The sequence below is a fragment of the Penicillium griseofulvum genome, assembly GCF_001561935.1.
Source record: "Penicillium griseofulvum strain PG3 chromosome Unknown contig_88, whole genome shotgun sequence".
Lineage (NCBI taxonomy): Eukaryota > Fungi > Ascomycota > Eurotiomycetes > Eurotiales > Aspergillaceae > Penicillium > Penicillium griseofulvum.
Genome location: NW_024467477.1, coordinates 199,875 through 223,017, shown reverse-complemented (window position 1 = coordinate 223,017; position 23,143 = coordinate 199,875). Strand labels below are relative to the sequence as shown.

The following is a 23,143-nucleotide window of genomic DNA, read 5'->3' as shown; positions in this document are numbered from 1 at the left end:
TTTATCTCTTGCATACTCTGTACCAATTTCGTGAGCATATTATTCTTAGCGCTTAGGGGCATTATCCAATTTAGCATCTTGATTTATCAATATAGCGGGGCTCAAAGCATATATACCACCTTCTGGGTTCGTATCTAGTAAGCACTTCATTTTATCATCAAATTGAAACGCTAAACATATTCCAAGGTTCTTATTCTGATTCCCATGGCCATAGTACTACTCAGCAGCCGGCCTAACAGCAAGCTCTCAGATTACCATGACCACCAGAGATCTAACAAGAGTGATGCAAAATCTCAAACTTCACCCAAAAAAAGCCTCAAAGTTTTCTCTCGAGCTTCTTCAGGAACCTATTCACGCCACCTTCCAACCGCTCTGCTCTCTCCTCCAATTTCCTAGGCCGCTGTCCAGGATTCTTCATAGCCTTCTGTGCATATTTCTGATAGTGAGAGTTAGCCTCTACTTCAGTGGGTCTATACAATTGGCTATGAATATCATATTCAGAGCCAGCACGCTGGTGTTGTTGGGGTTGCTGCTGCTGCTGCTGCTGCTGCTGCTGCTGCTGCTGCTGCTGCTGCTGCTGAGTCTGGTCATACGAGTAATTCGAGAACCCGCCTATCGGCGCTGCGACCCCAGGCTGATACTGGGGCGTCGACTGGGCCTGGGGAGCCCCATAGACCTGTTGGTCATATAGATGGGCATTCGGATCCTGTGGCGGCGGAGCGAAGGACATTGAACCTTGCCTGCTTGCGCTATACTGTTGAGTACCCTGCCCGCCAACGAACGACTGCGGGTATGAAGGGACAGGCAGTCCGGGACTGTGGACCGAGGATCGCGCAGTGGGGAAAGTATTTGAATGTTGTATTCCCATGCTGGGCGGAGGAGATGCGAATGCTGGTGGCGCTGCGACTGGAGGGCCTGCGTATTGCAATCCCGGGGTTGAGGGCGGTGGGGATGCAAACGCGCCCACGCCTGGTGGGCCACCCATCATTTGGTTCGGGAGCGTATACGGAATACCGCTGTCGGCAGCCACTGCAGCTGCTAGGCCGGTACCGTTCATCCCGTCCTCTGGCGGTGGGGTCTTCTCGCGGTATTGGATTGGCTCTGGGGCAGCTGGGGCAGCTGGATTGTATGGGAGCGGGGCGAAGCTAGCTGGGTCTTTCTTTTCCTCGGCGGGGGTAGAACCAGCGCTTAATCGTTGGTCAACTGGAGGCCCGCTTGGAGGGGGCGGAGGGAAGCTGGTGGTTGGCGGTGGGGCCTGCTGCACTGGTGCCGCCCCTGGTGCTGCCACTGTGCTTGTGGGCTCTGACCGTGAGTTGCGTGTTTGACCATTCTGGTAGGCCGGGTCGGAGACTGCAACAGTCTCGAGTTGCTGAACTACAGAGCTCATGTTGTCCTGTGGCTGTGCCTGTGTCTGTGGAGCTGGCTCTCGGTCTGTCTCGACCTGGGAATTGGATAAAAGCCGGACGACTGTATCCAGAAATTCGGTTGCATCATCTTGGGTCCAGAAGTAGATATCCAATGTATGCAGGCGGGCAAAATCGCGCACTTCCTTGGGGTTATCTCGTGGGTCTCCGCTAGGTAGACGCCACTCATGTTGAGGGGTATCATGTACATATTGCTGTTGGGGCGAGGCCGTGTGTGCATCAACTGTTAATGTACATAGGGTCGGGAATTGAGTGGAGTGACGTATGTGAACATTGTTTAAGCCTCCACAGAATGCATCCTGCTCTGGAGATCCGGGATTATTGGCAATTTCCATCCGGGCCTTGTTCTGAAAGGCGTCATGGTAAATATAAACATAGGATCCTTTATCAAAGCGGTGGTGATATGGTAAAGGTCTTCGGGTTGGCTCTGTGAAGTAGTAGTGGATATCTGCGAAACTATTCTGGCTGTTAGAGACAATCCAAGAACTACTTCATATCGGCCTGCGGGGGAGTCAGCTCAACTCACACAGTCACAAGGCGCTCTTCGCCCGCTGATGGTGGCATTATTGCCGGATAATTCAAAGTACGGAATACAAGTATACAACGATGGCAGCAAGAAAAGGGAAAAAGAAAAAGAGGAACTTACATTTATTATTTATACCCTGGACTGAGGGGTATTCAACCTGTGAAACGCCATCATCAACCGCCATGCAAGCTGGGCGCTTAGAAGATGCATGTGGATGTGATGTGATAGGATAGTACTAGTACCTGGTCATCACACTTATCCGTTATGGGCGAGAAAGTACCGGGTACCTGGACCAGACCGCGACCCGGAAGTTTAGTTTATCCGAAAATTTCCATCCTCATCGCATCTTCAGTCGGCGCTACAACACCTGCCGTGTCTTGCTTCCCCAGACAATTGCAGTCCATTGTGGTCCCTCTCGGTCATCCCTTTTGCGTATTTGGGATCCCCGTTCATTCCTCCTCTCCCAAAATTGACCAATCCCCACCATTCTTTTTCTTCTCCGAACGGCCGCCGGTAGAGCTTAATTGCTGCCGTCGCGAAATCAAGATGTCTCTCGTCAACCTTTCTGCCGTCTGCTCCCACTTGAACAATGCCACCAAGGCCCGCCTCGCCCTCACCTCTATTCCTAACAGCAACCTCCACCTGAAGCTCTCCCTCGCCCTCCAAAACTCCGGCTACCTCTCCTCCGTGGTCCGCGGAGGCCCGACTCCTCCTCCAGCCCATAGCATCCTCGGGTACCCTGCAGCCAACGACGAAGTTGAAGGCATTGAGCCAATCACACGTGATAACGTCGCATCAAGGCGGCTGTGGCTCGGCCTGAAGTACTGGCAGAACGAGTCAGTCCTTGGCAAGATCCAGATGGTTAGTAAGCCCACTCGACGGGTTAATATCGATGTGGAGGGACTGCGCCGAGTTGTGCGTGGTGAGGCATCCGGATTTGTGGCCGGAATTCGCTCGCCGGGTGAGAGTCTGTACCTCTCTACAGACCGGGGGATTCTAGAAGCTCGCGAGTGTGTTGAGAAAAAGCTTGGTGGGCTGGTTTTGTGCCGTGTGCTTTAAGTCTGCGATTGTCCTAGCGGCTTATCCCTGATTTGGGAGAGCTACCCACCGGGGAGAATTCGTTCTCTTCTTGCATTTACTTTGGAGTTTGTTGGTTAGTCGCAGCGCTTTCTCTTTTCGAGATTAGTCTTTTTGTGACTGTTGGGATAATACCTGGGTCAAGGATCTGTATATTAGATGTCTGCGTATCTCGCATTCCGTGTGCTCTGCTAGTGATTTTGCAGCTGTCCTCAATGTGACACAGTGTATAGGTTACGACTTGAAATATGTCCGTACTCCCCATAGATGTGCTTACAATGTAGTTGTAACCTTGCCTAGACTGATAGATCGATTTCATAGTTATATTCATACCTCATTTCAGTCTCTCAGATGATATGGCTATATTGGAGGTGAATAGGATTGCAAATGGCCATGGCTAGATCATAATGGGCAAGTTGAAATAATCGGCCGCTTATGGAACGCATGTCTTTGACGGCGTCAATAATCCGATCTATGTTGCTATATAGGTAAGGAATATACAAAAACATATGTCCATCTGATATCCCCCATGATCCACCCGTAGACCCTCTTTCTGCTTGACCCCTCTTATCTTTTGGATCCCTTGCGCTCCTCAACTTCCTTCTTACATCTCATTCATTCCACAAGATCATCTTGTCCTCCCATGATTTGTCCCCTGTCTCAGTGATCAACAGACATACTACCAACCATGGCTGATCCTCAAAGCGCCAAACGCGCGCGATCTAATACCATTGGCGATGCCCATGTCAATACGACAGCGCTGGCGCCAGCAGAAGATATTTTCCAGCGCATTGAACAGCTCGATATACAGACTGTCACCGACATTCTCACGCAAGCAGCGCAAATCCATCCCGACGTCCTGACCATGGTGGACGATGCTATTCGCGTCAGTCGGGAGAGAACGAAATCGCGTCATCAACTTTGATAACTATTCGGGTGACATCTGGAGATCTATCAATGTCACATATCGTTCCATGCGCGGTGGAGCGCAGTACGATGTCTCCTTCGAAGTGGCTGAGGAGGTCGTTGAAACCATTCAATTAATCGCGGAACAGTGTGGCCCATTCACGAACCCTCGGACACGCTTCAATGGCCTCTCTACCCTACGCAAAATCGGGAAGACGATTGCACTATCTTCCAACGATGTAGTGGGCCATGAGGTGCAAGAGCGGTTCCAATATGATACTGCTCTTGTGACTGCGATGCGGGAAATAATCGAATCTATGACGGAGGATGAAGTCCGCGCGATCAGAGAGAATGAGTCGAGCCCAGAAGCGTTGTGGCCAAAATTGCTGGAATTGGAGGAACTGTCCGTTGATCACTGCATTCATCCTGAGCTAGGAGAAGTGTTGAATCTATTGGATCCTGCTCGCTGTGAGGATGAGGATGAAGAAGATAAAGAGGAAGAGGACGAGGAATGGGACGAGTGGTCCAATGATCGTATTCATTGACCACATCAAGCACGATAAACACCAGAGCCCAACCATGAGAGTCGTCTGAGATTCAATTGGGCGGTGGTTCATGCATCAAGAATGAAACCCGACTTGAAATCTGAATGAAAAAAAAGGACTGACCATTTGAGTGGCCTCTTTCTGGCATCATTTCCAATATCATTTAAGGTGCTTCTTTCAAGGTGTTGAGGTACCTTCCCTGTCGTAGTTACATGGTTGCACAGTTATCCACGGGTGTCTATCCAGAGTTTCCCCCACGTCAAGGTCTCCCATATTCTCACACTCGGCCTCTACAATGGCAGACACAGCGAGGAAAGTCCTTGTATCTGGTGGCACAGGCTTTGTAGGCTCGGCCATAGTGCGGGCTCTTGCAGAAAAACACCCAGACTTTGTTATCGTCATCATCGACCAAAGTCCCCCACGACCCGAGCATATACTACCAGAGAGGACTACATGCATGCAGGTGGATATTACTTCAACTCAAGCATTGAGCGAATTATTCGAGGCTGTGAAGCCAGATGTCGTTGTCCACGCCGCCGGGGTCGTTCCAGATCTGGCCGACCGGTTCGGTCGCTGACGTGAACAGGAAGTATGGAAGATCAACTTTGAAGGCACGCGAAATATGCTGGATGTATCCAAGCATAATGGGATTGAAGCCTTCATATACACGAGCAGTTGCTGCGTGGTGATCGACGATACGCGCACCGCTCATCCTAACATCAATGAGGAATGGCCCTCAGGATTTAGGTCAACTATTTATGGAGAGTCCAAGGTTAGAACTACAGATCCCCATCAGCATGATTCTCAACATTGATGGCAAACAAGTTACTAACTTACTTCGGTATGATGCCTAGGCTGCTGCAGAAGCACTCGTTCTAAATGCCTCAAGCAGCAAAATGGTGACATGTGCCCTCCGACCATCGGTGCTCTGCGGACCAGGAGACCACCAGCTAGTACCAGCTATTCACGCATGCATCGCCAAATATGAAACTCCATTTTTGATCGAAAATTGCTTCAACTTGTGGGATATCACCCACGTCGACAATGCCGCCGATGCTCACGTCCTGGCCATTGAAAATCTGTTGTCATCCCGCACCGCTGCGGGTGAGGCCTTTTTTATTCAGACCAACGAGCCTATTACCTTTCGTGATTTTTTGTCTGGCAATCTGGGCGCATTTTGGCCACGTCCCGCCTTTTGAGATGCATATCCCAAAGAGTCTGGCTTACTTCGCCGGGTTGGTGTGTGAGACTGTTACCTGGTTGATGGGAACAACGACAACTTTGAGCCGTGGAAGCGTACAAGATGCATGTGCTATCCGTTATGCGAGTGGAGAAAAGGCTAAGAATATTCTAGGGTACGAGGCTCGCATTGGTATCGAAGAAGCCATCCGTTTGAGTTGCGAGGTAAGCAGATATCACAACCTTAGAAGTGCAACTTCTTGTATTACTCACCAAAGCAATCCAGGATTATGCCTCTCGTCTCGGGATAAAATTGCCCATTCTCAAAAGTGGAAGCAAAAAGAATAATATGCCACGCTGATGGAGAATCACATAGATTTCCCGCTCCCTGCCCAAATGACTAGGGTTAATGATGTCCTGGAAATACTCCAATGGTTATGATTTTCTTTCAAGGCGCTCCTTTCTTTGAATTAATTTATTATATCTTCTATAACCGTTCGGAGTATGATTGATAACAATCCTTCTAGGCAACCTCGGCCCTAGAAGCAGAGACATTGGGCTTCTTGTTGGGCTGCAAGGGTAGATCGTATGCCATCAGAACATTTGAGCTCCCCACATTTGAAAAAGTATGATATTGAAATTCCTCTTTTGCTTTAACCAGATCCCCAGAAGAGGAGAGACATGGTCCATGCGGCTTATTGCATTGGGCCCCAACCTTAGAAAAAGCCCAACTGCCCAACACGGATTAACTACGCGCGTCACAGAAGTTGCATGTTATACCTCCCTCAGCTCATCTTTGCATTTCTTCTAGGACCTTCGAGGGCGCAGATCACATCTTCTCTCTGCACATTAGGGTATCCATAGGTCAATGAAGTCTAAGGCCAGAACCCCGGTCCTTGCATTTCCTACCCAACACCAGCTTTGCTGCCCGAGGCTCTACCCCCAATACAAGTATCGAACCAGAATGAAGGTGGTGCAGCATCCAGTGTGCTGGTGCTTATCCCCTAACTTGTGAAGATCGAGATTTCGGATGCAATGTTTGCCATGCCATCGAAATCACGGTATGCACTGCCAAAGGCGTCTCACGGCGCCTCGACTGCCAACGAACTTTGCACACCGGTCCTATTCTCGATCGATCGAGATCTTCAACGTAAACGGCAGGGACATTCCATGTTCTGTTACGCAATTGGGTTTCTTGAAATCAACAACGCCCAGGCAACACAGGCCTCGTCTCCATAGATTTCGTCTCCACCAACGCCACTGGCGTAAAGTCCTCTAGCGCGGCTCTCAAACCAGTTAATTTGCCGTTGCAGAACCCTAGGGCTCCGATCCCTTTGGTCAGGCACACTTCGATTCGTCCGACCCGGGTACTTTGCTAAAGAACTATAACTAATAACTATCCTGCCCTTTATTCGGTGTTCATGAATTCATTCGCTCAACAACGCACTTAATATATATATTCTTCCCCTGCTCTTCTAAATCTTGTTCTCGATAGTTATATAAGGCTGTGGTACCACTCCCGGCTTACTTTCTTCATGCTTCCTATCCTTCCTCACCCACTCGCGGCTGGATCAGTCTATCCGTTCTCTTTGCCAACAAATCTCAGTTCCTGTGCAAGCTCTATCAACTCTAAAGTTGATACTCGGTCTCGCCATAGGTCAGCAGAATCAGCATCGCCATTCCCTCCCGTGTTTCAGAGTCAAAACTCTTGGAATCCGAAACTCATGCTCCGTAGTAGCACCATGGCTCAGCACCCTATGTATGGAACCCCAGCAATATCTCCAGTGGTCTATCAAAGGTATTGTTTGGTCATTGTTCACTTCATTTCAAATTCCTCCCAAGCTATCATCGCCAAGCATCGCTTTCATTCCTTTTACTAAACGGTAAAAGGTCACCATCTACTTCCCACGGATATGGCTACAGAGACGATCGTCAAGCGCCCTTTGGTCCAATGGATTCTAACCAGACCCATTACCACGGAGCTCCAGCCCCTCTGGATAATCACAGCCACATGATGGGCCCACCCACATCGCCCTCGGGACGTTTATCCTACCCTCCAGCTGGACAGGCCCACCCACCACCCGGGACATATGAATGGAACCAGCAGAGCCACCTGCCTCGAGACTCCCTGAGACGGGACCTTGGAACAATGAGCATCCCGGAAAGCCCGGAGTATGTCACGGAAAGAAACAGCCAACGATCTTCCGAGAGATCCAGAGGAAGCCCACACTATCATTCCCAGAGACGGACATCCAACCGGGATGAATTTGATGGCCCACATCAATTCCTAGAGCCACCTTCTCCACAGGCTGTCGCAGCCCAGGATAAAGAGCTTCCCCAGCTCCCTACTAACCTCGATGCCGGCGAGCAAGACAGTATCCTCCACAAGGTCAACGACCGTCTGTCCCAGTGTGCCTATGACTTCATCGCAAAGTACCAGTTCCGCGTTCCTATCGAGCAGGACAAGAGACCCGTTAAGGTCCCCTCGGACCGGGAGTGGACTGAATGGGTGCACCTCTTGAAGCGGCTGGCTACTACCCGTCGCATCCCAGCGCATCTCTTGTACAACCGCCAAATTAAGCAGCTCATCACTGTCCTAGAGAACTCCCTGGAGATGCGCCATGCTGCCAAGCACCAGTCAAGGCCAGTCAAGGATGACCGCAATGTGTTGCAGCTCATTTCTGCGGGTACTCAGGTTGCGAAGATCCTTAGGGATTCTAGCGCTATGCAGTTTCTCGACTGTCTTTATGTTGACACCGAGAAATTGATTCTGGAGCGACGTGGCCGTCGTGTAAGATTCGCAAATCCCTGAATCCACTGGAGAATGACCGTCTTTGGATTCCCTGATCGGATGCCACTGTTCTGTTTATATATTCCTGCTGAACCCCCAAATCCCTTGGATGGTTCTTTTTTCCACTTGCTTTTTCTCTTTTTTACAATTCTCTTTGGAATACCCCATTGTCAAGTTTGAACCGTTGGAGGAAAGGTACCCTGGAACCTTGGTGATCTCCAGGACAAAAGCCCATGCAGCTACCCAGCCCAGATGAAGGGAGGATTGGACCCAGACCCCTTGGGTTAGCAGAGACATAATCCGACTCTGGTCCATCTTCCTCAAATCTTTGTTACCCGCGAAAGGAATGGGTTAATATGGCGGTGGTTTTGTTGGCTTTCTCGGTTTGATTTCTATTTTCATTCTGGCGTTCGGGTTGGTTTGTCTTGATATGTTTATGATATGTTTATGCTATGTTTTTACTTGTGCTACATGACCATGTCATGCTTTGATTTGTATGCAACACGAGATTATGTCTGTGATTTATGTTATGTCTCTAATTTGACTCGCTTGGGTGGTCTGTCTACTTGTGTTTTTTTACTTTGCTAATATTCCATACATACCAGGTTTGGGCTTCATTGTTCCTCATTTCCACCAGCATAGTCCTATGACTCTCTACTGGTCAGTTTCAGACTGACTAGGAACTGCTTAAAAGGCCAAAAACAGAATAAATATGGGGAAAGGACAAAAAAATAGTTTCCCTGGGAATCGAACCCAGAACCTTTCCGGAACATCTGCTAATCGCATTTGTTAACGGAAAATCATAACCGCTAGACCAGGAAACTCTTCGACCACTTGGGCCAATTGATGGGGGAAGAGCCATTTTTGGCTTTATTGGCGAGTCCTTAGCATGTAGTACTATATGTAGATATTAAATTGGCCATTTCACGAGAACTCATAACAAGACGGTATTGCTTGGATAGTTCAATGTATTATTAGTAATAAATGAATCCATCTGAAGAGTTTTGTAGTGTTTTTTTTTATAATAATCTAACATTGTCATCAATTCCGTTTATATATTTAGGGCACCACCATCAACAAAAACTTTAGGTATATTCTATCATTTGGACTGGATTATTTATTTGCCAACTCTCCACCAATAACACCTTCGCATAGCGACAAAATATATCCTACCTAGTCCTTCCCATCAGAATTGATAACCACCCTCTGAGCCTCCAAGCTACTGCTGTCCGTTTCCTCCCCCTCAACGGTGCCCTCAACATTCCAATTGCCAAACACCGCAAGTAGCGTGAACGGGACGGTAAAGCCCCATAATGCAAAGCCCAGGATCATCTGATTTAAGTTTGCCCAGTGAGTTGCACCAACCGCATAGGCAATCGTACTGCCAATGGATTCCCACGATCTCAGGATGCCGGTTGTTCTTGCGATATCGCCCTCCCCCTGCGCTCCCTTGATTTCAGCCATCAGCCAATAGATGTACGTCTGCAGCACCTCATAGAAGAAGCGGAAGAATATATAGACAGTGAAAGCCGAGTTGAAGAATGGACCATCGCCCAAGTCAAAGGCGGGTGGTTCGGCCATGCGGGAGAGTTTCGTCTCGGTGATAGCGTTCCATGTCCAAGCCGCTGTGATGAATACAAGAACGAATATATACACGGCTTTAGATCTGGTTCCTCGAGATATAAATTTCAGATCTAGAAATATGCCTGTCACTACGTTGGCGGTGGCGCCAACCACGGCGGTTAGGAATGATGCGAGGGCTCTGGAGCGGACGGTGAAATAGGCTAAGTTTTCCGTCAGCGATGCTATTAAAACCGGCAAAAGAGACTTGAGATGTCATACTCGTCAAATAATTCCCCTGGTAAGTTACACCAAATTGTCCTGCGAGGAAGACCGGGATAAGTAGCAACATGTACTTATTCGAAAGTTGTTTCCAGATAGCGCGAGCTTCAACAGCAAGGCTCGTCTTCTTCATGTAAGGGATCTTGGTCCCATTACTTCTGATAACATCCTGTGGCTGTGACAAGAGCAACGCAAATGGGGCCCCGAGGGAGGAGATGGCAACAAGCCCTAAATATGTTGTGTAGGTGACTTTTCCAACATGCGCGGTATTGACATTGAGAGCGAGAGATATCGAACCGCCAACAAGCGGTCCCATCTGTCTGATACTCATCCAGATTGCAACGTAGCTACATAGTTGTCAGTCAAATGATATCAAGTAGAGGGACTGGGGGTTTTGACTTACCGTCCTCTTTTCTCCTCCTCCGGATATCCAACTGCAATGGCAGCCTCACTAGCCCATAGAAGGGATGCTCCAATTCCACAAAGGGCAGCGCCAAGCAAGAGAAACCACTCATTGCCATAGCGATTATTGCAATATAGACCGGCCGCATAAGGAGTGTAGAATGCGGCTCCAATGAACAAGGTCCATTTCGCAGTGATCTTGTTGGTGACGCCGCCGGCAAGGAAGCAGCCTACTGACATGAGTCCATATGTTAAGGCATTGGCGGCATTGTTCAGGTAAGGCTGCACAATGCGTCAGTGATAGCTGCGCAAATTCCTAACGTTTGGGTGACTTACCTTGGCATTGCCTCCAGCCCCAAGATTATTGAGAGCAGTCCAGATGCCGGGTTCGCAGAAGGCGACTAGTCCTACGATGATAATCTGGAGTAGACATGACCGGTAGAACCGGGCCAGACGATCGAAAGCCATGATGGATGTGGGAGGTTCCTATGCGGACTATAGTAGCGGAAAGAGCCACTATTAGTACTGCATAGTAATGGGTCTGGATTTACTTATTGTTTTTTTCAGAAGCAAGAGGGCACAGCACGTCAGGGTCCGTCATAATCGCGATATCTTGATTTTATCTCTCGGCCGATGGCAGCTGAGGCATAACTGGCACTAGCTTGTATACTGGAGACGGTAGAAGAAGTTTGAGTTATAGTCAAATCGATAAGGGGAATCCTGGAAGGTAATCTTCAACATTCAGGTGATAACAATGGTGCAAAGTGAGCCATCGGTCCCTAAAAGCACGTAATATGAGGGGACATCCACGCCTCCAGGCTGGGCACGGTCCCGGGGGACAAAGACTTGGTTTACGAGGCATTTTTTTTGTTAGATTAGTATATTAGGGAAACGGTTCTTCAAGATCCATCATAGGGCTAGTTAGTGGCTGTTATATACACAATGTGGGTTAATATAAATGTGTCACTATGGAGTCTTACTAGTCTGAATTTTTGTAGTTGACCAAATTGTCATTGTACTAATGAATTTAGATCAACCTAGTCCCGCTAAATTACAATAATAATGTACACCTAGGTTAATCTAGGAACCTTCTCAGAATTAAAAGCTAGCCATCTCAATCCAACTGGCCACAAATGCCAGTCGGCGTCCCCGATCAGCAGCCATACGGCGCGAAAACTCTTCAAAATTAAGTCTCGCGCCGTTGCCACGTTCCTTGTTTTCGCGTTCAACTTGGTCTAAATAGACCCACCGGGCTAGAGTCCGGGGCGAAGGTCGGCGTGGGGCAGGGGCTTCACGGGGTTGGTCATTGACCCGATGAGGGGGTGGGAGTGGTTGCATAGGAGAAGGAGGAAGCTTAGGGGCCGTGGCTTCGGCTTCTGGGGAGGAGTGGGGAGAAGATGGCGCGGGAAGAGAAGTGATTCCGGGCTGGAGCCGGAGCTGAGCAGGGAGACGGGAGTTTGTGCTTGTGGGGTCGAAGTCTGCTTCATCGATCATTCCTGAGCCTATGTCTGCATTAGGACGATGTTGTGGGAGTGTTGGATCGTAGTGAGGTGTATCGTCTTCAACAATTGGGCCAGACGGTCCCGCATTAGACGCCTGGGAGGCTGTGATATTGTCGTCATAATCAGACGAGGTGGCGGACGCCGTGTCAGATTCCTCAAAGGGGTGGGCCTGCCCAATTCCAGCATCATATCCGGGGTCAGCGAGATGAGTTGGCCGCACGTCGTCCTCATCGTCATCTTCATCTTCATATTCATCTTCGTTACCATCACCTGAGGCGGTAGGCTCAGGCGACAAAGGAGCGCGCCCTGGTTCGGTGTTGGCAGGTGCAAGGACTGGGCTCTGAATCCCGTAGCCAGCGCGCTGTAATAGCTCATCAAGTGGCCGCTCGTTGATAATTTCCTCAAGTACTTCCTCAGGTGGAGGATTCTCAGTTTGAGGATTCTCAGGTGGGGTACGTTTTGAAGGGTCCTCCTTTCCAGCGAGTTCAATCTCCCGGGCCCAGATCTTTCGTTCAGCTCGCGTGCGATAGACCTCCATCAGGAGGTCCTCCTTTGGTTTGAACAGAATATCTAAGAGCTCGTTGAATCCCTGTTGTGTGACTTGGTATAAGATTTCTTTCCCAACGTCCCTTTCGACCTCTGGGATTTCAAAGCCACCCCATCGTTCGCCAACAGGAATACTCCGTGACGAAGTTGATGGGTTAGATCGAACTTCATACTCGTCATCATTGAGATCATCCTGGAATCGCACCTTGGATGAGGATCGCGAACGGAAAGAGGGTGGGCGTGATTCGGATTCCTCATGGCCTTCATCGCTGGAGTCATCGATGGCGGGATCCCTTTCATACCCCTCAGGAATAGTAGCGCCGTCTTCTTCATCTGTATAGAAAGCCCGGCGTCTCCAACGTTCGTCGATTCCACGCTGACGAGCGTCAAACACACGTCTCTGATCATCTTCTCGCATTCTGTGATAAACGGCATCCGCGACGCGAGCCCGATCAATTGGATCCGTGATGTCCCGAGCGGGAATATAGGTACCAAGAGCCTCGATGATATCTTCTTCGAGGATGTGTTCAGCCGGGGGCCATGTGCCACTGGCCACCGACGAACTAGTTTGGTCTGATCCACTGTCACTAGCGGCATCTTCATTTTCTTCGTTGGCCTCATTCTGGTAACCCTCCATGAGATCTGATGGACGGAGAGTAGGAGGGGTCTCGGTGGATGCCAGGCGTAGTGTAGATGGGAACAATGGCCTCATTCGACTAAACTGTGCCCTGACAGCAGCATCACCCACGACCAAATGTCGATCACCGGTATCATCTCCATCCTGTCGCAAGATTCCTTCATTATCGATGATTTCCATGTCCCCCTCAGAATTCATGCGCTTGCCTTCGCCTGTACGAGAAGGTTCACCTGCAGGGATATTTCCAGGGAATGCAGAGCTGATAGGCTGGCTACCGAGAATCACATCACGAGCTCCGCCCTCCAAGAAGTCATCCTCCATGCCAGCAACCATGTCTCTTGTAAGCTCCCGGCTCAGCGCATAATATGCCCTGAAAACTCGAAGGAAGTCCTTGCGTTCGACGAAGCCATCCCCATCGATGTCGTAGCCACGGAACACGCGTCGCAGCCGTTCGTCATTGCTTTTATTGTTGAGACTAGCCAACCCCTTCAAAAATTCTTCAAAACCGATAAGATTATCGCCATTGGTGTCATAGAATGCGAACATTCGGTCGTAAATGAGACTGGGCGGCGGCGGTCGGATAGAAGTATTAGGCACAAAGCATCGGTCGAATGTTTTGCGATCAATGGCCATATGCAACTTGTTCGGATCGTTCACCCACTCATGATTGGCTAAACAGCGGAACTGATCCCAGAGTGCATCGAGCTCCGTGTTTTCAAAATTGCACTCTTTCATAAGACGCTTGGCAAGAGGGCGCGGGAGGCTGCGTGGGAGCATTGAAGGCTTCCCAGGATACCATACAGGTTGCGATTGACGAGGGTTTCCTAAGAATGGGGCTGGAATCCGCACTTTGTAGAACAAATGTGTCTTGATGTGGACCTGCATTGCCTCGCACGTCTCACACAGATCGTAGTCAATGCAATTGGCACATCGGTATCTGATACCCTGAATTGGCATGGCACCGCAGCTGTTGCAAGTAACTCCACGATGGATATAGCCGTCCCTCCGCGCCTGATCCTCAGCGATGTGGTAAAGGAGGTTGAGGAGGTTCTGGCCTTCCCTATTGGAAGGATCGTTGTTTCCATCACGCCATGAGAAGACACTTTGGTCATCCACTGCCGTCTCACCGCCGTCGGGATTTTGTGGAGGCGCAGACACGTCTGGAAAGGTAGAGGTTGAGAGAGTGACACGTTCACCATTCTGTCGTCGCCGACGCAGCTCTTCTCCATAATTCACATCTCCGTTGAACAGGATCAGAGCCCTTTCAATACCAGCTCTGGAGATACCTCGGCGTTGAAGTTGCTCTGTCAAGTATGTTCTTTCTGGGGTGTTCTCAGGGAGAATGTGTGCAGATGGGAAATCGAGCGCAAGGAAGGACTCAAGAAACGTATCCTCCATCATCTCGCGCATGCGCTCTGCATGAGCAGGCGGGACACCGACTTCTTCCATTAGCTGGTCGCGTGTTGCGAGGAGCGATGGAAGAAGACCGCTCTCCACGCGACGCCCATCCTCCGTCTCGATGCGAAATGTCCCATATACACCATTCTGGCGCTCTAGTTGTTCAAGGTGGGTAATGGCTCGATATGAGGGAGTGTCGGTGATTCCATGTTCTTCAGCTTCGGTTGCTCTCGTGCGGCGCACGGCATTTCGACGCCGGAGCGAAGTTGATGACGACTGCGAAAGGACATTATTGTGGACATAGAGGATCGCATATGCAGCAGCGACACCAGTAAAGAGGTAGAGGATAGGTCGATATCGTGCTAGTGAGACTGGCCCTGGGCGCGAGTCGGACATGACGGGCGGAAATTGACCTAGCGGGGGCTGCACAAAAATGTTAAAAACACAAGGTGGTAGCTCATTCTGATCACGGATAAGCAGATCAAGTCAGACCCGCAAAGTGTCAATGAAGACACTCAATTTGAATGGATATGACAGCGAGTCAACTAGATAACATTTCCAAGGTTGAACGTCAACGGGTTGCTGACAAGCCAGATGCTAGATTAGTAAGCTAGCTATACTTCCAACCTTGGAAGGTGGCTAGCCCTACAGACTACAGTATACGATATACGAAACTATAAAAAGCGATGACTTCCTTCTTTTGTTGAAATGCTGATGAAAGTTAAGGCGTACTCCAATTTTTAGATGTATCAGTAGATGGCATATTATACCTCTACTTGTGTAAAATCTTTCAGACTTGAAATATGTCAATGATACAAGACATCATTTTATTTGACGCAAATCGTATGAATACTGTTTGTTTAGTTTGCATGACGAAGGCACAAAAGCACAAGCACGTGACCTTACCCAAATGGCGTTGGCAGGAAAGCATACCGGTTGTTTTGATCTCATCTTTGCGCTTATGACTTTGACCTGTTCCAATGGGGTGAAACTGTTCGGAAGTGCGCGGACCAAGGCTTTTAGGTGGAGAAGGGCTCATCTGCTACTTTAACTGACCCTCTTTTAACCAACTTTTGAACTTTTTGTCCATATAAGAGGTTAAACATTCTTTACTATGTGATTCGTGTGGTTTGAACATAAGGCTTTATGTACAGAACACTACAACTTACTCCATAACTAACATACCTAGGTAGTTTCTCAAGTTTGTCCGAGATTTTTGCGGTGGAGGCTCTTTCCATAAGGCGGGTATGTACTAGATAGCTTAGCCTATGCACTTGATCACCAGCTCTGCGCAAAATCCCTCATACTTGATCCTTCTTATTGAGCATGTTATGAGAGAGAGATAAAAAAGGAGTAAGATGCTATATTGGATAATCTATGGAGAAACTGGAAATCTATATTGAAAACAGCAAACTGACAAACAGCAGGGATGGTATCCCAACACTTGGTCCTACTGATAATTGGCCAAGAATCTTGTGAAGCCATGTCTATACAAAAACCAGCGCGATAATGGGTTGATATGCCTTTTTCGAAGGGTCCAGTGACATTTGTCTCCCAGCGCTAGTTTAGTCCAGTAGCTAGTTTCATCCTTTCTTCCTCACATAACTAAGGTATCTTCACAAAGCACTCTACATTTCATCATGGCTCCTCTGTATCATCCATTTCTCAGTCTTCAATCTTCATCTTCACGGACACTGTTGTGATCATGAACTTTGCGGTTGCTATGGCAAAATCTCTTGCTAGTACGATCAAGTAACTGTCCTATCAAGGTTCTTGCAACACCATGCGTGGAACCTATCAGTCCATGTCCTGGGTCTACTACACCTCCAACCACAACTGTGATACGATAGCATAGCAAGGTATCATCGCAAGCGCAATCAAGAAGTATCTCTATGATATCAATTAACAAGCTTTGTAGCACCGAATGTCTACGCATGGACCATGAGGCACGTGGGATAGATGGTTGAAAATTGGCCCCACGGCAAACTTCAAATCAAACGCCTACGGTGGTCCCTCCCTGACCTTCAGCAAGTGTCTATCTGGCGGCAACAACGACGTCTGAAATTATACATGAGGTAGATCGAGAATAGGCGAAAGGAGCTGTTTAAATATATGTCTTTACGGGTAGAGGCGGAATGGAATACTGGGGCTTTGAGACTTACATTGGTCAAGTTGCCGAGGGAACTCAAGTATATACATTAAGAGGAAGATAAGGAGTCAACCTGGATGTATGAGGCATCCATGCCTTGAAAGATTCGGTTACTTGGATTTTCTGACGCTTCTACCGTGTATGCTGATTTTGTAAATCGATAGGAGAGTAACCAATGCTAGATAGACCATACACCATAGTAATTTCCATGCAAAGTTTGTCGCTTTTCAAAAATGCAAAATAGTCTCTTTTTGAAGTCTCGAATTTCACCTGTGAATTAGCGGTTGAGTTTGCTTTCACGGATAAAACAGCTGCTCAACAAAGCAAAGAATACCACGCAGACCATGAAGGCAAATCCCTTGTTGGTGGACCAGCCATACGAATCCCGGACAATTCCGGCAGTTGCTGGGTCGAGAGTCTTGATAAAGTCTAGACTTTCTCGGACACCTTCAACAATCTGATCGATATTCTTATTATCGCGTAGACCTGATTTCAATCGACTCCGTAAGACTTGTTGAACGACAGTTGATGATAAAGAGAGACCAATGACGGATCCCAATGAGCGGAATAGATATGAGCAAGCAGTGACGACTGCCTGATCTTCATAAGTAGCGTTCGATACTGGCGGAGTGGTTAATATATATTCAAAGTTTGTAGAGCAAGATTAGATGGAAACTCACTCAATCCGATTAAGGTCGTAGTGACACCAATGCCATTGCCAAACGCCGCAATTACCATTCCCAAGATCATGGGGATTGTACTAGACAGCACACCACCGGAGAACAGGTATATGCAGGATACGCCAGTTGTCAGGGAAGCATACGCAGCAATTGTCAGCCAGTAATACTTGCCGGACCATTTCATCAACAAGCCTGAAAGCACGGATCCGAAGACACCAGAGAGAATGCATGGCAATAAGCGCACTCCTGCAGTTGTAGCAGAGACACCATCTACCGCTTGGAAGTATAGAGGGATATAAAACAGAGCGGCAAGCCATCCACCAAAGCTGAAGAAATTACAGCAATAGCAAGCAAAGAATGTTCGGTTGAAGATGATGTGACCAGGCGCAAAGGGTTCGGCTGCTAGGTAGATCTCAACTAGAATAAAGATCACGAACAAGACAGCGGAGACAGACAGCGAGGCAACTGTCAGAGGTAATTTCCATGACACATTACTACCACGATCAAGACCAACTAGGAAACCAAGAACGGCGCCAACAAGGACTACGGCGCCGAGGAAGTCGATGCGGCGCAGCTTGGTCTTCCAATGGGCGCTCTCGCGAGTAGGTAGCTTGAGCAGGAAGCTTACAGCGATGAATGCGATAACGCAGAGAGGGAATTGCGCTAAAAACGCCCTAGAAAAAACGTCAGATGGCGTAAAGATATGTGGGTCTCGCATCATTCATACCAGCGCCAGCCAATGTAGTCGGAGAGAATTCCACCCAAAGGTGCACCGGTACCGGAACCTGTGGCATAGATGATATTGATGATACCCTGCCACAGGCCTCGATCACGGAGAGGAACAATATCACTCATCAAAATGCTGACGACAGTTGTCATACCACCACCACCAATGCCTTGGAAGACCTGTTCGAAAATAGTGAGCATGACGTGATTCAAGCCTGAGGTTATATGCGAACATACACGAGCAGCAATCAACTCATTGATATTTCGAGCCATACCGCAGCCCAAGCATCCAATACCAAAGATAGCATATGCAAAGAGCAGACACGGCTTGCGACCAAAGATATCGCTCAGCTTGCCATATAAAGGCTGGAAAGAAGTTAGAGTGAGGAAATAAGAAGTAGCAATCCAGCTGGTCAGATTGAGAGCTTTGAGATCGCTACCAATCTGACCATAACTAGCCATGATAATTGTCTGGTCTGCCGCCGACAAGAAGATCTATACATCCCATTAGTTACAACTATAATTCTAAAAAAGAATGAATAAGAAAGAATCCGTACTCCTAGTGAGATAGCAGGCACAATATATTTGAGTTGCTTCTGCGCATCAGGGAACGGTTCTTTGCCTCGCTCCTCTGTCTGAACTGGATCCCCTGATTCCACATGGTGATTAGAAATCGTGCCGTTGGACACAGCGTTGGTGGACGCAGCCAGCAACGGGGAACTCTCGGTAGGAGATGTCTCTGGAGCCATTGTCGAGACTTATGCCTATCGTCAGATCGCTCCAGATTGTCTCAAAGTCGAAAAGACTTGACTGAACGTCTACGGGAGAAGAAAAAACAAAAGAGGACAGCGAGAGCATCTACCTAAGTGACCCCAAAATTCTCCACCTGCCGGTAAGACGCCCCTCACTATACCCCCGACTTACCCGTTGTAGCCAATCAAATGCACTCTTTCGTCGGACCTATGCCGCCCAGACATTTGATCTGCGACGACATCGGCAAACTTTTGCTTGGCCTATAGTAGCTCTATGTTGTTTGATACATTACCTCAATTATGGAATTATACTGATAGACATTGAACGGTCGTAAATTTGGTTGTTAAATAGGTAGTATCTGGATATTGATGCAAATATTTCCGATTAGTCAACTTCCAATTCCGTAAATTCATGCTGTCGAAGGCATAGGAACTGGTCCACCAGGTGAATCAGGCAGACGGGCAGTCAGAACCTCGACACCATCCTCAGTTACGAGAAGGGTGTGCTCGAACTGGGCAGAGAGAGATCCATCCTGGGTGGTGCTGGTCCAGTCGTCGGGCCAAGTGCGGTCACGGTGGGTACCAATGTTGATCATGGGCTCAATGGTAAAGCACATACCAGGCTTGGCAGTGCCGACAGCCTTGTTCTTAGCGTAGTGAGGAATGTTGGGTGCACAGTGGAACAACTGGTTGATACCGTGGCCGCAGTAGCTTTTCACGACACTGCAGTTACGTGTCTTGGCGTGCTTCTCAATGGTATTGCCAGGATCGCGGAACAGCATGCCAGGCTTGACCAGGTCAATTGACTGGTTCAAACATTCACGCGCGGTTTCCACCACTCGGACAGCATCAGGGTCTGCAAGTGCCTTGTCTCCAACATAGTAGGTCTCGTTGATATCGCCGTGGAATCCCTTGTGGTACAGAGTGACATCGATGTTGACAATGTCTCCATCCTTCAAGGGCCGTTGATCGGGAATACCGTGACAGATAGTCTCGTTGACCGAGGTACATACGGACTTGGGGAAGTTCATGTAGTTCAATGGCGACGGGTAAGACTATAAATACGTCAGCAGGGTATTGTGAGACCAGAGAGGAACTCCTCGTACATCACGCTCTAAACAAGCCTTGTGGACAACCTCGTCGATGTAGTCTGTTGTGACACCAGGCTTCACTTCACGTGCAGCAGCATCCAAAACCTCACGAGCCAATCGGCAAACCTTGCGCATGCCCTCCTGCTCCTCCTTATTCAGGATAGTGATATTGTGACGGCCGATGAGTTTCTGCTCGGAGCGGGGAATACCATCGCGGGCATAGTCCGGGTGCGGGATGGTTTTGGGAACCGTCCGTTTGGCGGACAGAGGATAGACAGGCCTCAAGGAACCGCTATAAGGGAAGGAAGGGTACGGATTGAAGGTTCCGGTGGCTGGATCTGGTTCAGAAACTACCTTCGGAGTAAAAAGGTTGGTGAGAATATTACCCTTTTTGTGAATGTTTTTATGTTCGCTCTGGAGTAGATGGTCAGCCCTTGGTTTCCCGCATGGAAGGGCGCATATATTGCGCATCTTCCAGTCACACCAGAATGCCTACCCAGCTTCTCTTGAAACAATCCTGTGAACAGAAGAAACTGTCCACGCCGCTCTTTAGACATGTCGGACATTGGAGGGTACCTGCGTCATTTGGGCAGTCCACACCCCGGCATTTGCGATTCGCAGCTTCAGCCATATTGAAACAGCAGAAGCAAAAAGTAAATAAAAATAAAAATGAGAAAATATGTAGTAGAGAGTGGATTAATTGGCGGCCAAAAGTTCAAGAAAATCCCCGCCGGCCGCAAGGCGATATGAAGCTAAGCCTCATTTGGACTAGCCCTCAAATGTTTGAAATCAAAGCCTGAGGCGACAAGGCGACGATTGGAATGACTAATATCGATCACCTCATTTCCCAGGAACCTTCGAAGGTTAGAAGGGGGCCCGCAGCACGTGATGACGAGTCATATCTCCGTTTCAACACGTGCCTGTCTTTATTTTGGACATTGACCAGGTACATGATGGCCATTCCGAGGCAAAAAGTGGTTGTTGTGGGTGCTGGCCCTGTGGGGTCCTTGGCAGCACTGTATGCTGCGTCAAGAGGTGACGAGGTGGAAGTATATGAGCTCCGTGGAGGTATGTTTTTATGCCTTGTGTGACCTTTTCTTTTTTTTCACCTTTACGTGGTCGCAATTGAGAACAATCGGATTGTCAATAGAGGAGGTATATGTCTTTGACAGGGAATGGCTGGCTCTTATCAAGGCACCATGTCTCGCAAGGTCCCTCAACTCTAGAGAAAATCATCTCGATTAATTCATATCACCATTTGCTACTATCTTGTGTACCCCTTGAACTTGTCTGGCTCAGGTGCGATTCATTGCGAATTCTTCCGAACTGACGCCAATAATCCTTTGCGCATCCGTAGATCTCCGAGACCCTACGACAGTGCCACTGAACTTTACTAAGTCTATCAACTTGGCACTATCCGAACGTGGCATTACGTCTATGAGACATTCTGGTCGGGATGATTTGATCGACAATGTCCTCCGTGAAGCGATCCCCATGCATGGGCGGATGATCCACGGCCGAGATCGTGGAGATCTGTGGGAAGCTGCACAAGCCTATGACGTTCACGGCCGGGTACGCACCGATCACCCGCTTGGCAGTTGCTTTTGCTATATACCCTGCAGATCATATAACTAACTACTACAAGGCTATTAATGCCATCGACCGAGGAACTCTCAACAATGCCCTCCTCGACGAGTTGGAGAAGACTCCCAATGTCAAGCTATTTTTCAACCACAAGCTTACAGGTGCTGACTTCCGCACCAACAAAGCCTGGTTTGAGCGCAGAATCCCTGGGGAAACACCCATGGCCGATGACGCCGGCGTAGCTGGTCGAGTACCAGAGATCGAGGTATCCTTCGACTACCTCATCGGTGCTGACGGGGCACACTCCGCCGCGCGGTACCACCTAATGAAATTCGCTCGCGTCGATTACCAACAAGAGTACATCGACACACTCTGGTGCGAATTCCGAATCCCACCCTCAGAAGACGGAGACTTCCGTATCTCGCCAAACCACCTGCATATCTGGCCGGGACGCGAGTTCATGTTCATAGCACTACCATCAGCCGATAAGTCATTCACTTGCACATTATTCGCACCATCCTCGCACTATAGCGCCCTCGAGAACTCGCCACAGGATCTGCACGAGTTCTTCGACTCCCATTTCCCCGGCGTATGTCCAGAGCTAATTGAGCCCGCGGCGTTGAGTGAGCAGTTCGCGGCGAACCCTCACCTCCCACTGATCAGCATCAAGTGCAAACCCCACCACTTCAACGCCAGCGTCGTCATTATCGGTGACGCAGCGCATGCAGTCCTACCTTTCTATGGACAGGGACTGAATGCCGGCCTCGAAGATGTCCGGGTCCTCTTCGAGCAAATGGACAAACACGGAGTCTACGACCCCAACTCCAGCGTCTACACGCGCGGTCTCAAGCGCCAGGCAGGCTTCCAAGCCTACACGGACCAGCGATGCGCCGATACGCATGCTATCAACGATCTATCGAAGGAAAATTATCTTGAAATGCGCTCGGGCGTCAAATCGCCGCTCTACAAGCTGCGCAAGACGATAGAAGAAACTATTGACCGCCATTTCCCGCTGTTAGGCTGGCAAACGCAGTACGCTCGTATCAGCTTCAGTAACCAGCGCTACTCGGAGGTGGTTGCAGCTGTTCAGAATCAGAGCCAGGTGCTTGGTCTTGGTTTGAGCGGGGCTTTAGTTGCTAGTGTGGGTGCTGTGTCCATCTTGGTGTGGAAGTACCCTCAGTATCTCTCGCCGATGGGTTTGGTTCGGTGCTCGCGACACTTGGCTTGTGTCGGGTTGAGGAGCATTCGGAAATTCATTCATATGTAAAGTTGCTTTTGTTGGACAGGTGGACCTTTGATTGAATATGTGACGATATGCGGATTTTTGGGGGGATTTTTTAGTGCATCTAATTTTTTACATGAGAAGTAGCATAGCATCATCGGACT

The 23,143-nt window shown here is 48.9% G+C and overlaps 9 protein-coding genes across 9 annotated transcripts; 4 read left to right on the top strand and 5 right to left on the bottom strand.

Annotated features, from left to right (window-relative positions):
• Nucleotides 1–316: 316 nt before the first annotated feature.
• PGRI_040540 (uncharacterized protein) lies at nt 317–1,988 on the bottom strand (the record flags this gene model as incomplete). The annotated part of the gene is made up of 2 exons (XM_040791767.1): nt 317–1,880; nt 1,951–1,988. 2 exons carry the CDS (start codon nt 1,986–1,988, stop codon nt 317–319), a joined length of 1,602 nt encoding a protein of 533 aa, XP_040644041.1.
• A 226-nt stretch (nt 1,989–2,214) lies between these two features.
• PGRI_040530 (mitochondrial 37S ribosomal uS8m domain-containing protein) lies at nt 2,215–3,009 on the top strand (the record flags this gene model as incomplete). Its single annotated transcript, XM_040791766.1, has 1 exon — nt 2,215–3,009. The coding sequence occupies one exon, from the start codon at nt 2,215–2,217 to the stop codon at nt 3,007–3,009; it is 795 nt and encodes a 264-aa protein (XP_040644040.1).
• Nucleotides 3,010–3,715: 706 nt separating this feature from the next.
• Nucleotides 3,716–4,478, top strand: PGRI_040520 (uncharacterized protein; the record flags this gene model as incomplete). Its single annotated transcript, XM_040791765.1, has 2 exons — nt 3,716–3,913; nt 4,020–4,478. The coding sequence occupies 2 exons, from the start codon at nt 3,716–3,718 to the stop codon at nt 4,476–4,478; spliced, it is 657 nt and encodes a 218-aa protein (XP_040644039.1).
• Nucleotides 4,479–7,668: 3,190 nt separating this feature from the next.
• PGRI_040510 (uncharacterized protein) lies at nt 7,669–8,469 on the top strand (the record flags this gene model as incomplete). Its single annotated transcript, XM_040791764.1, has 1 exon — nt 7,669–8,469. One exon carries the CDS (start codon nt 7,669–7,671, stop codon nt 8,467–8,469), a length of 801 nt encoding a protein of 266 aa, XP_040644038.1.
• Nucleotides 8,470–9,621: 1,152 nt separating this feature from the next.
• On the bottom strand, nt 9,622–11,160 carry PGRI_040500 (Major facilitator superfamily domain, general substrate transporter; the record flags this gene model as incomplete). The annotated part of the gene is made up of 4 exons (XM_040791763.1): nt 9,622–10,232; nt 10,291–10,637; nt 10,694–10,974; nt 11,029–11,160. The coding sequence occupies 4 exons, from the start codon at nt 11,158–11,160 to the stop codon at nt 9,622–9,624; spliced, it is 1,371 nt and encodes a 456-aa protein (XP_040644037.1).
• Nucleotides 11,161–11,790: 630 nt separating this feature from the next.
• PGRI_040490 (EF hand domain protein) lies at nt 11,791–15,171 on the bottom strand (the record flags this gene model as incomplete). Its single annotated transcript, XM_040791762.1, has 1 exon — nt 11,791–15,171. One exon carries the CDS (start codon nt 15,169–15,171, stop codon nt 11,791–11,793), a length of 3,381 nt encoding a protein of 1,126 aa, XP_040644036.1.
• A 2,030-nt stretch (nt 15,172–17,201) lies between these two features.
• Nucleotides 17,202–19,079, bottom strand: PGRI_040480 (putative MFS multidrug transporter; the record flags this gene model as incomplete). Its single annotated transcript, XM_040791761.1, has 5 exons — nt 17,202–17,545; nt 17,605–18,278; nt 18,332–18,510; nt 18,568–18,825; nt 18,888–19,079. The coding sequence occupies 5 exons, from the start codon at nt 19,077–19,079 to the stop codon at nt 17,202–17,204; spliced, it is 1,647 nt and encodes a 548-aa protein (XP_040644035.1).
• Nucleotides 19,080–19,492: 413 nt separating this feature from the next.
• Nucleotides 19,493–20,739, bottom strand: PGRI_040470 (methionine aminopeptidase MAP1; the record flags this gene model as incomplete). The annotated part of the gene is made up of 3 exons (XM_040791760.1): nt 19,493–20,137; nt 20,189–20,505; nt 20,670–20,739. 3 exons carry the CDS (start codon nt 20,737–20,739, stop codon nt 19,493–19,495), a joined length of 1,032 nt encoding a protein of 343 aa, XP_040644034.1.
• Nucleotides 20,740–21,610: 871 nt separating this feature from the next.
• Nucleotides 21,611–23,024, top strand: bna4 (kynurenine 3-monooxygenase; the record flags this gene model as incomplete). The annotated part of the gene is made up of 2 exons (XM_040791759.1): nt 21,611–21,745; nt 21,819–23,024. 2 exons carry the CDS (start codon nt 21,611–21,613, stop codon nt 23,022–23,024), a joined length of 1,341 nt encoding a protein of 446 aa, XP_040644033.1.
• Between the last annotated feature and the right edge of the window lie 119 nt (nt 23,025–23,143).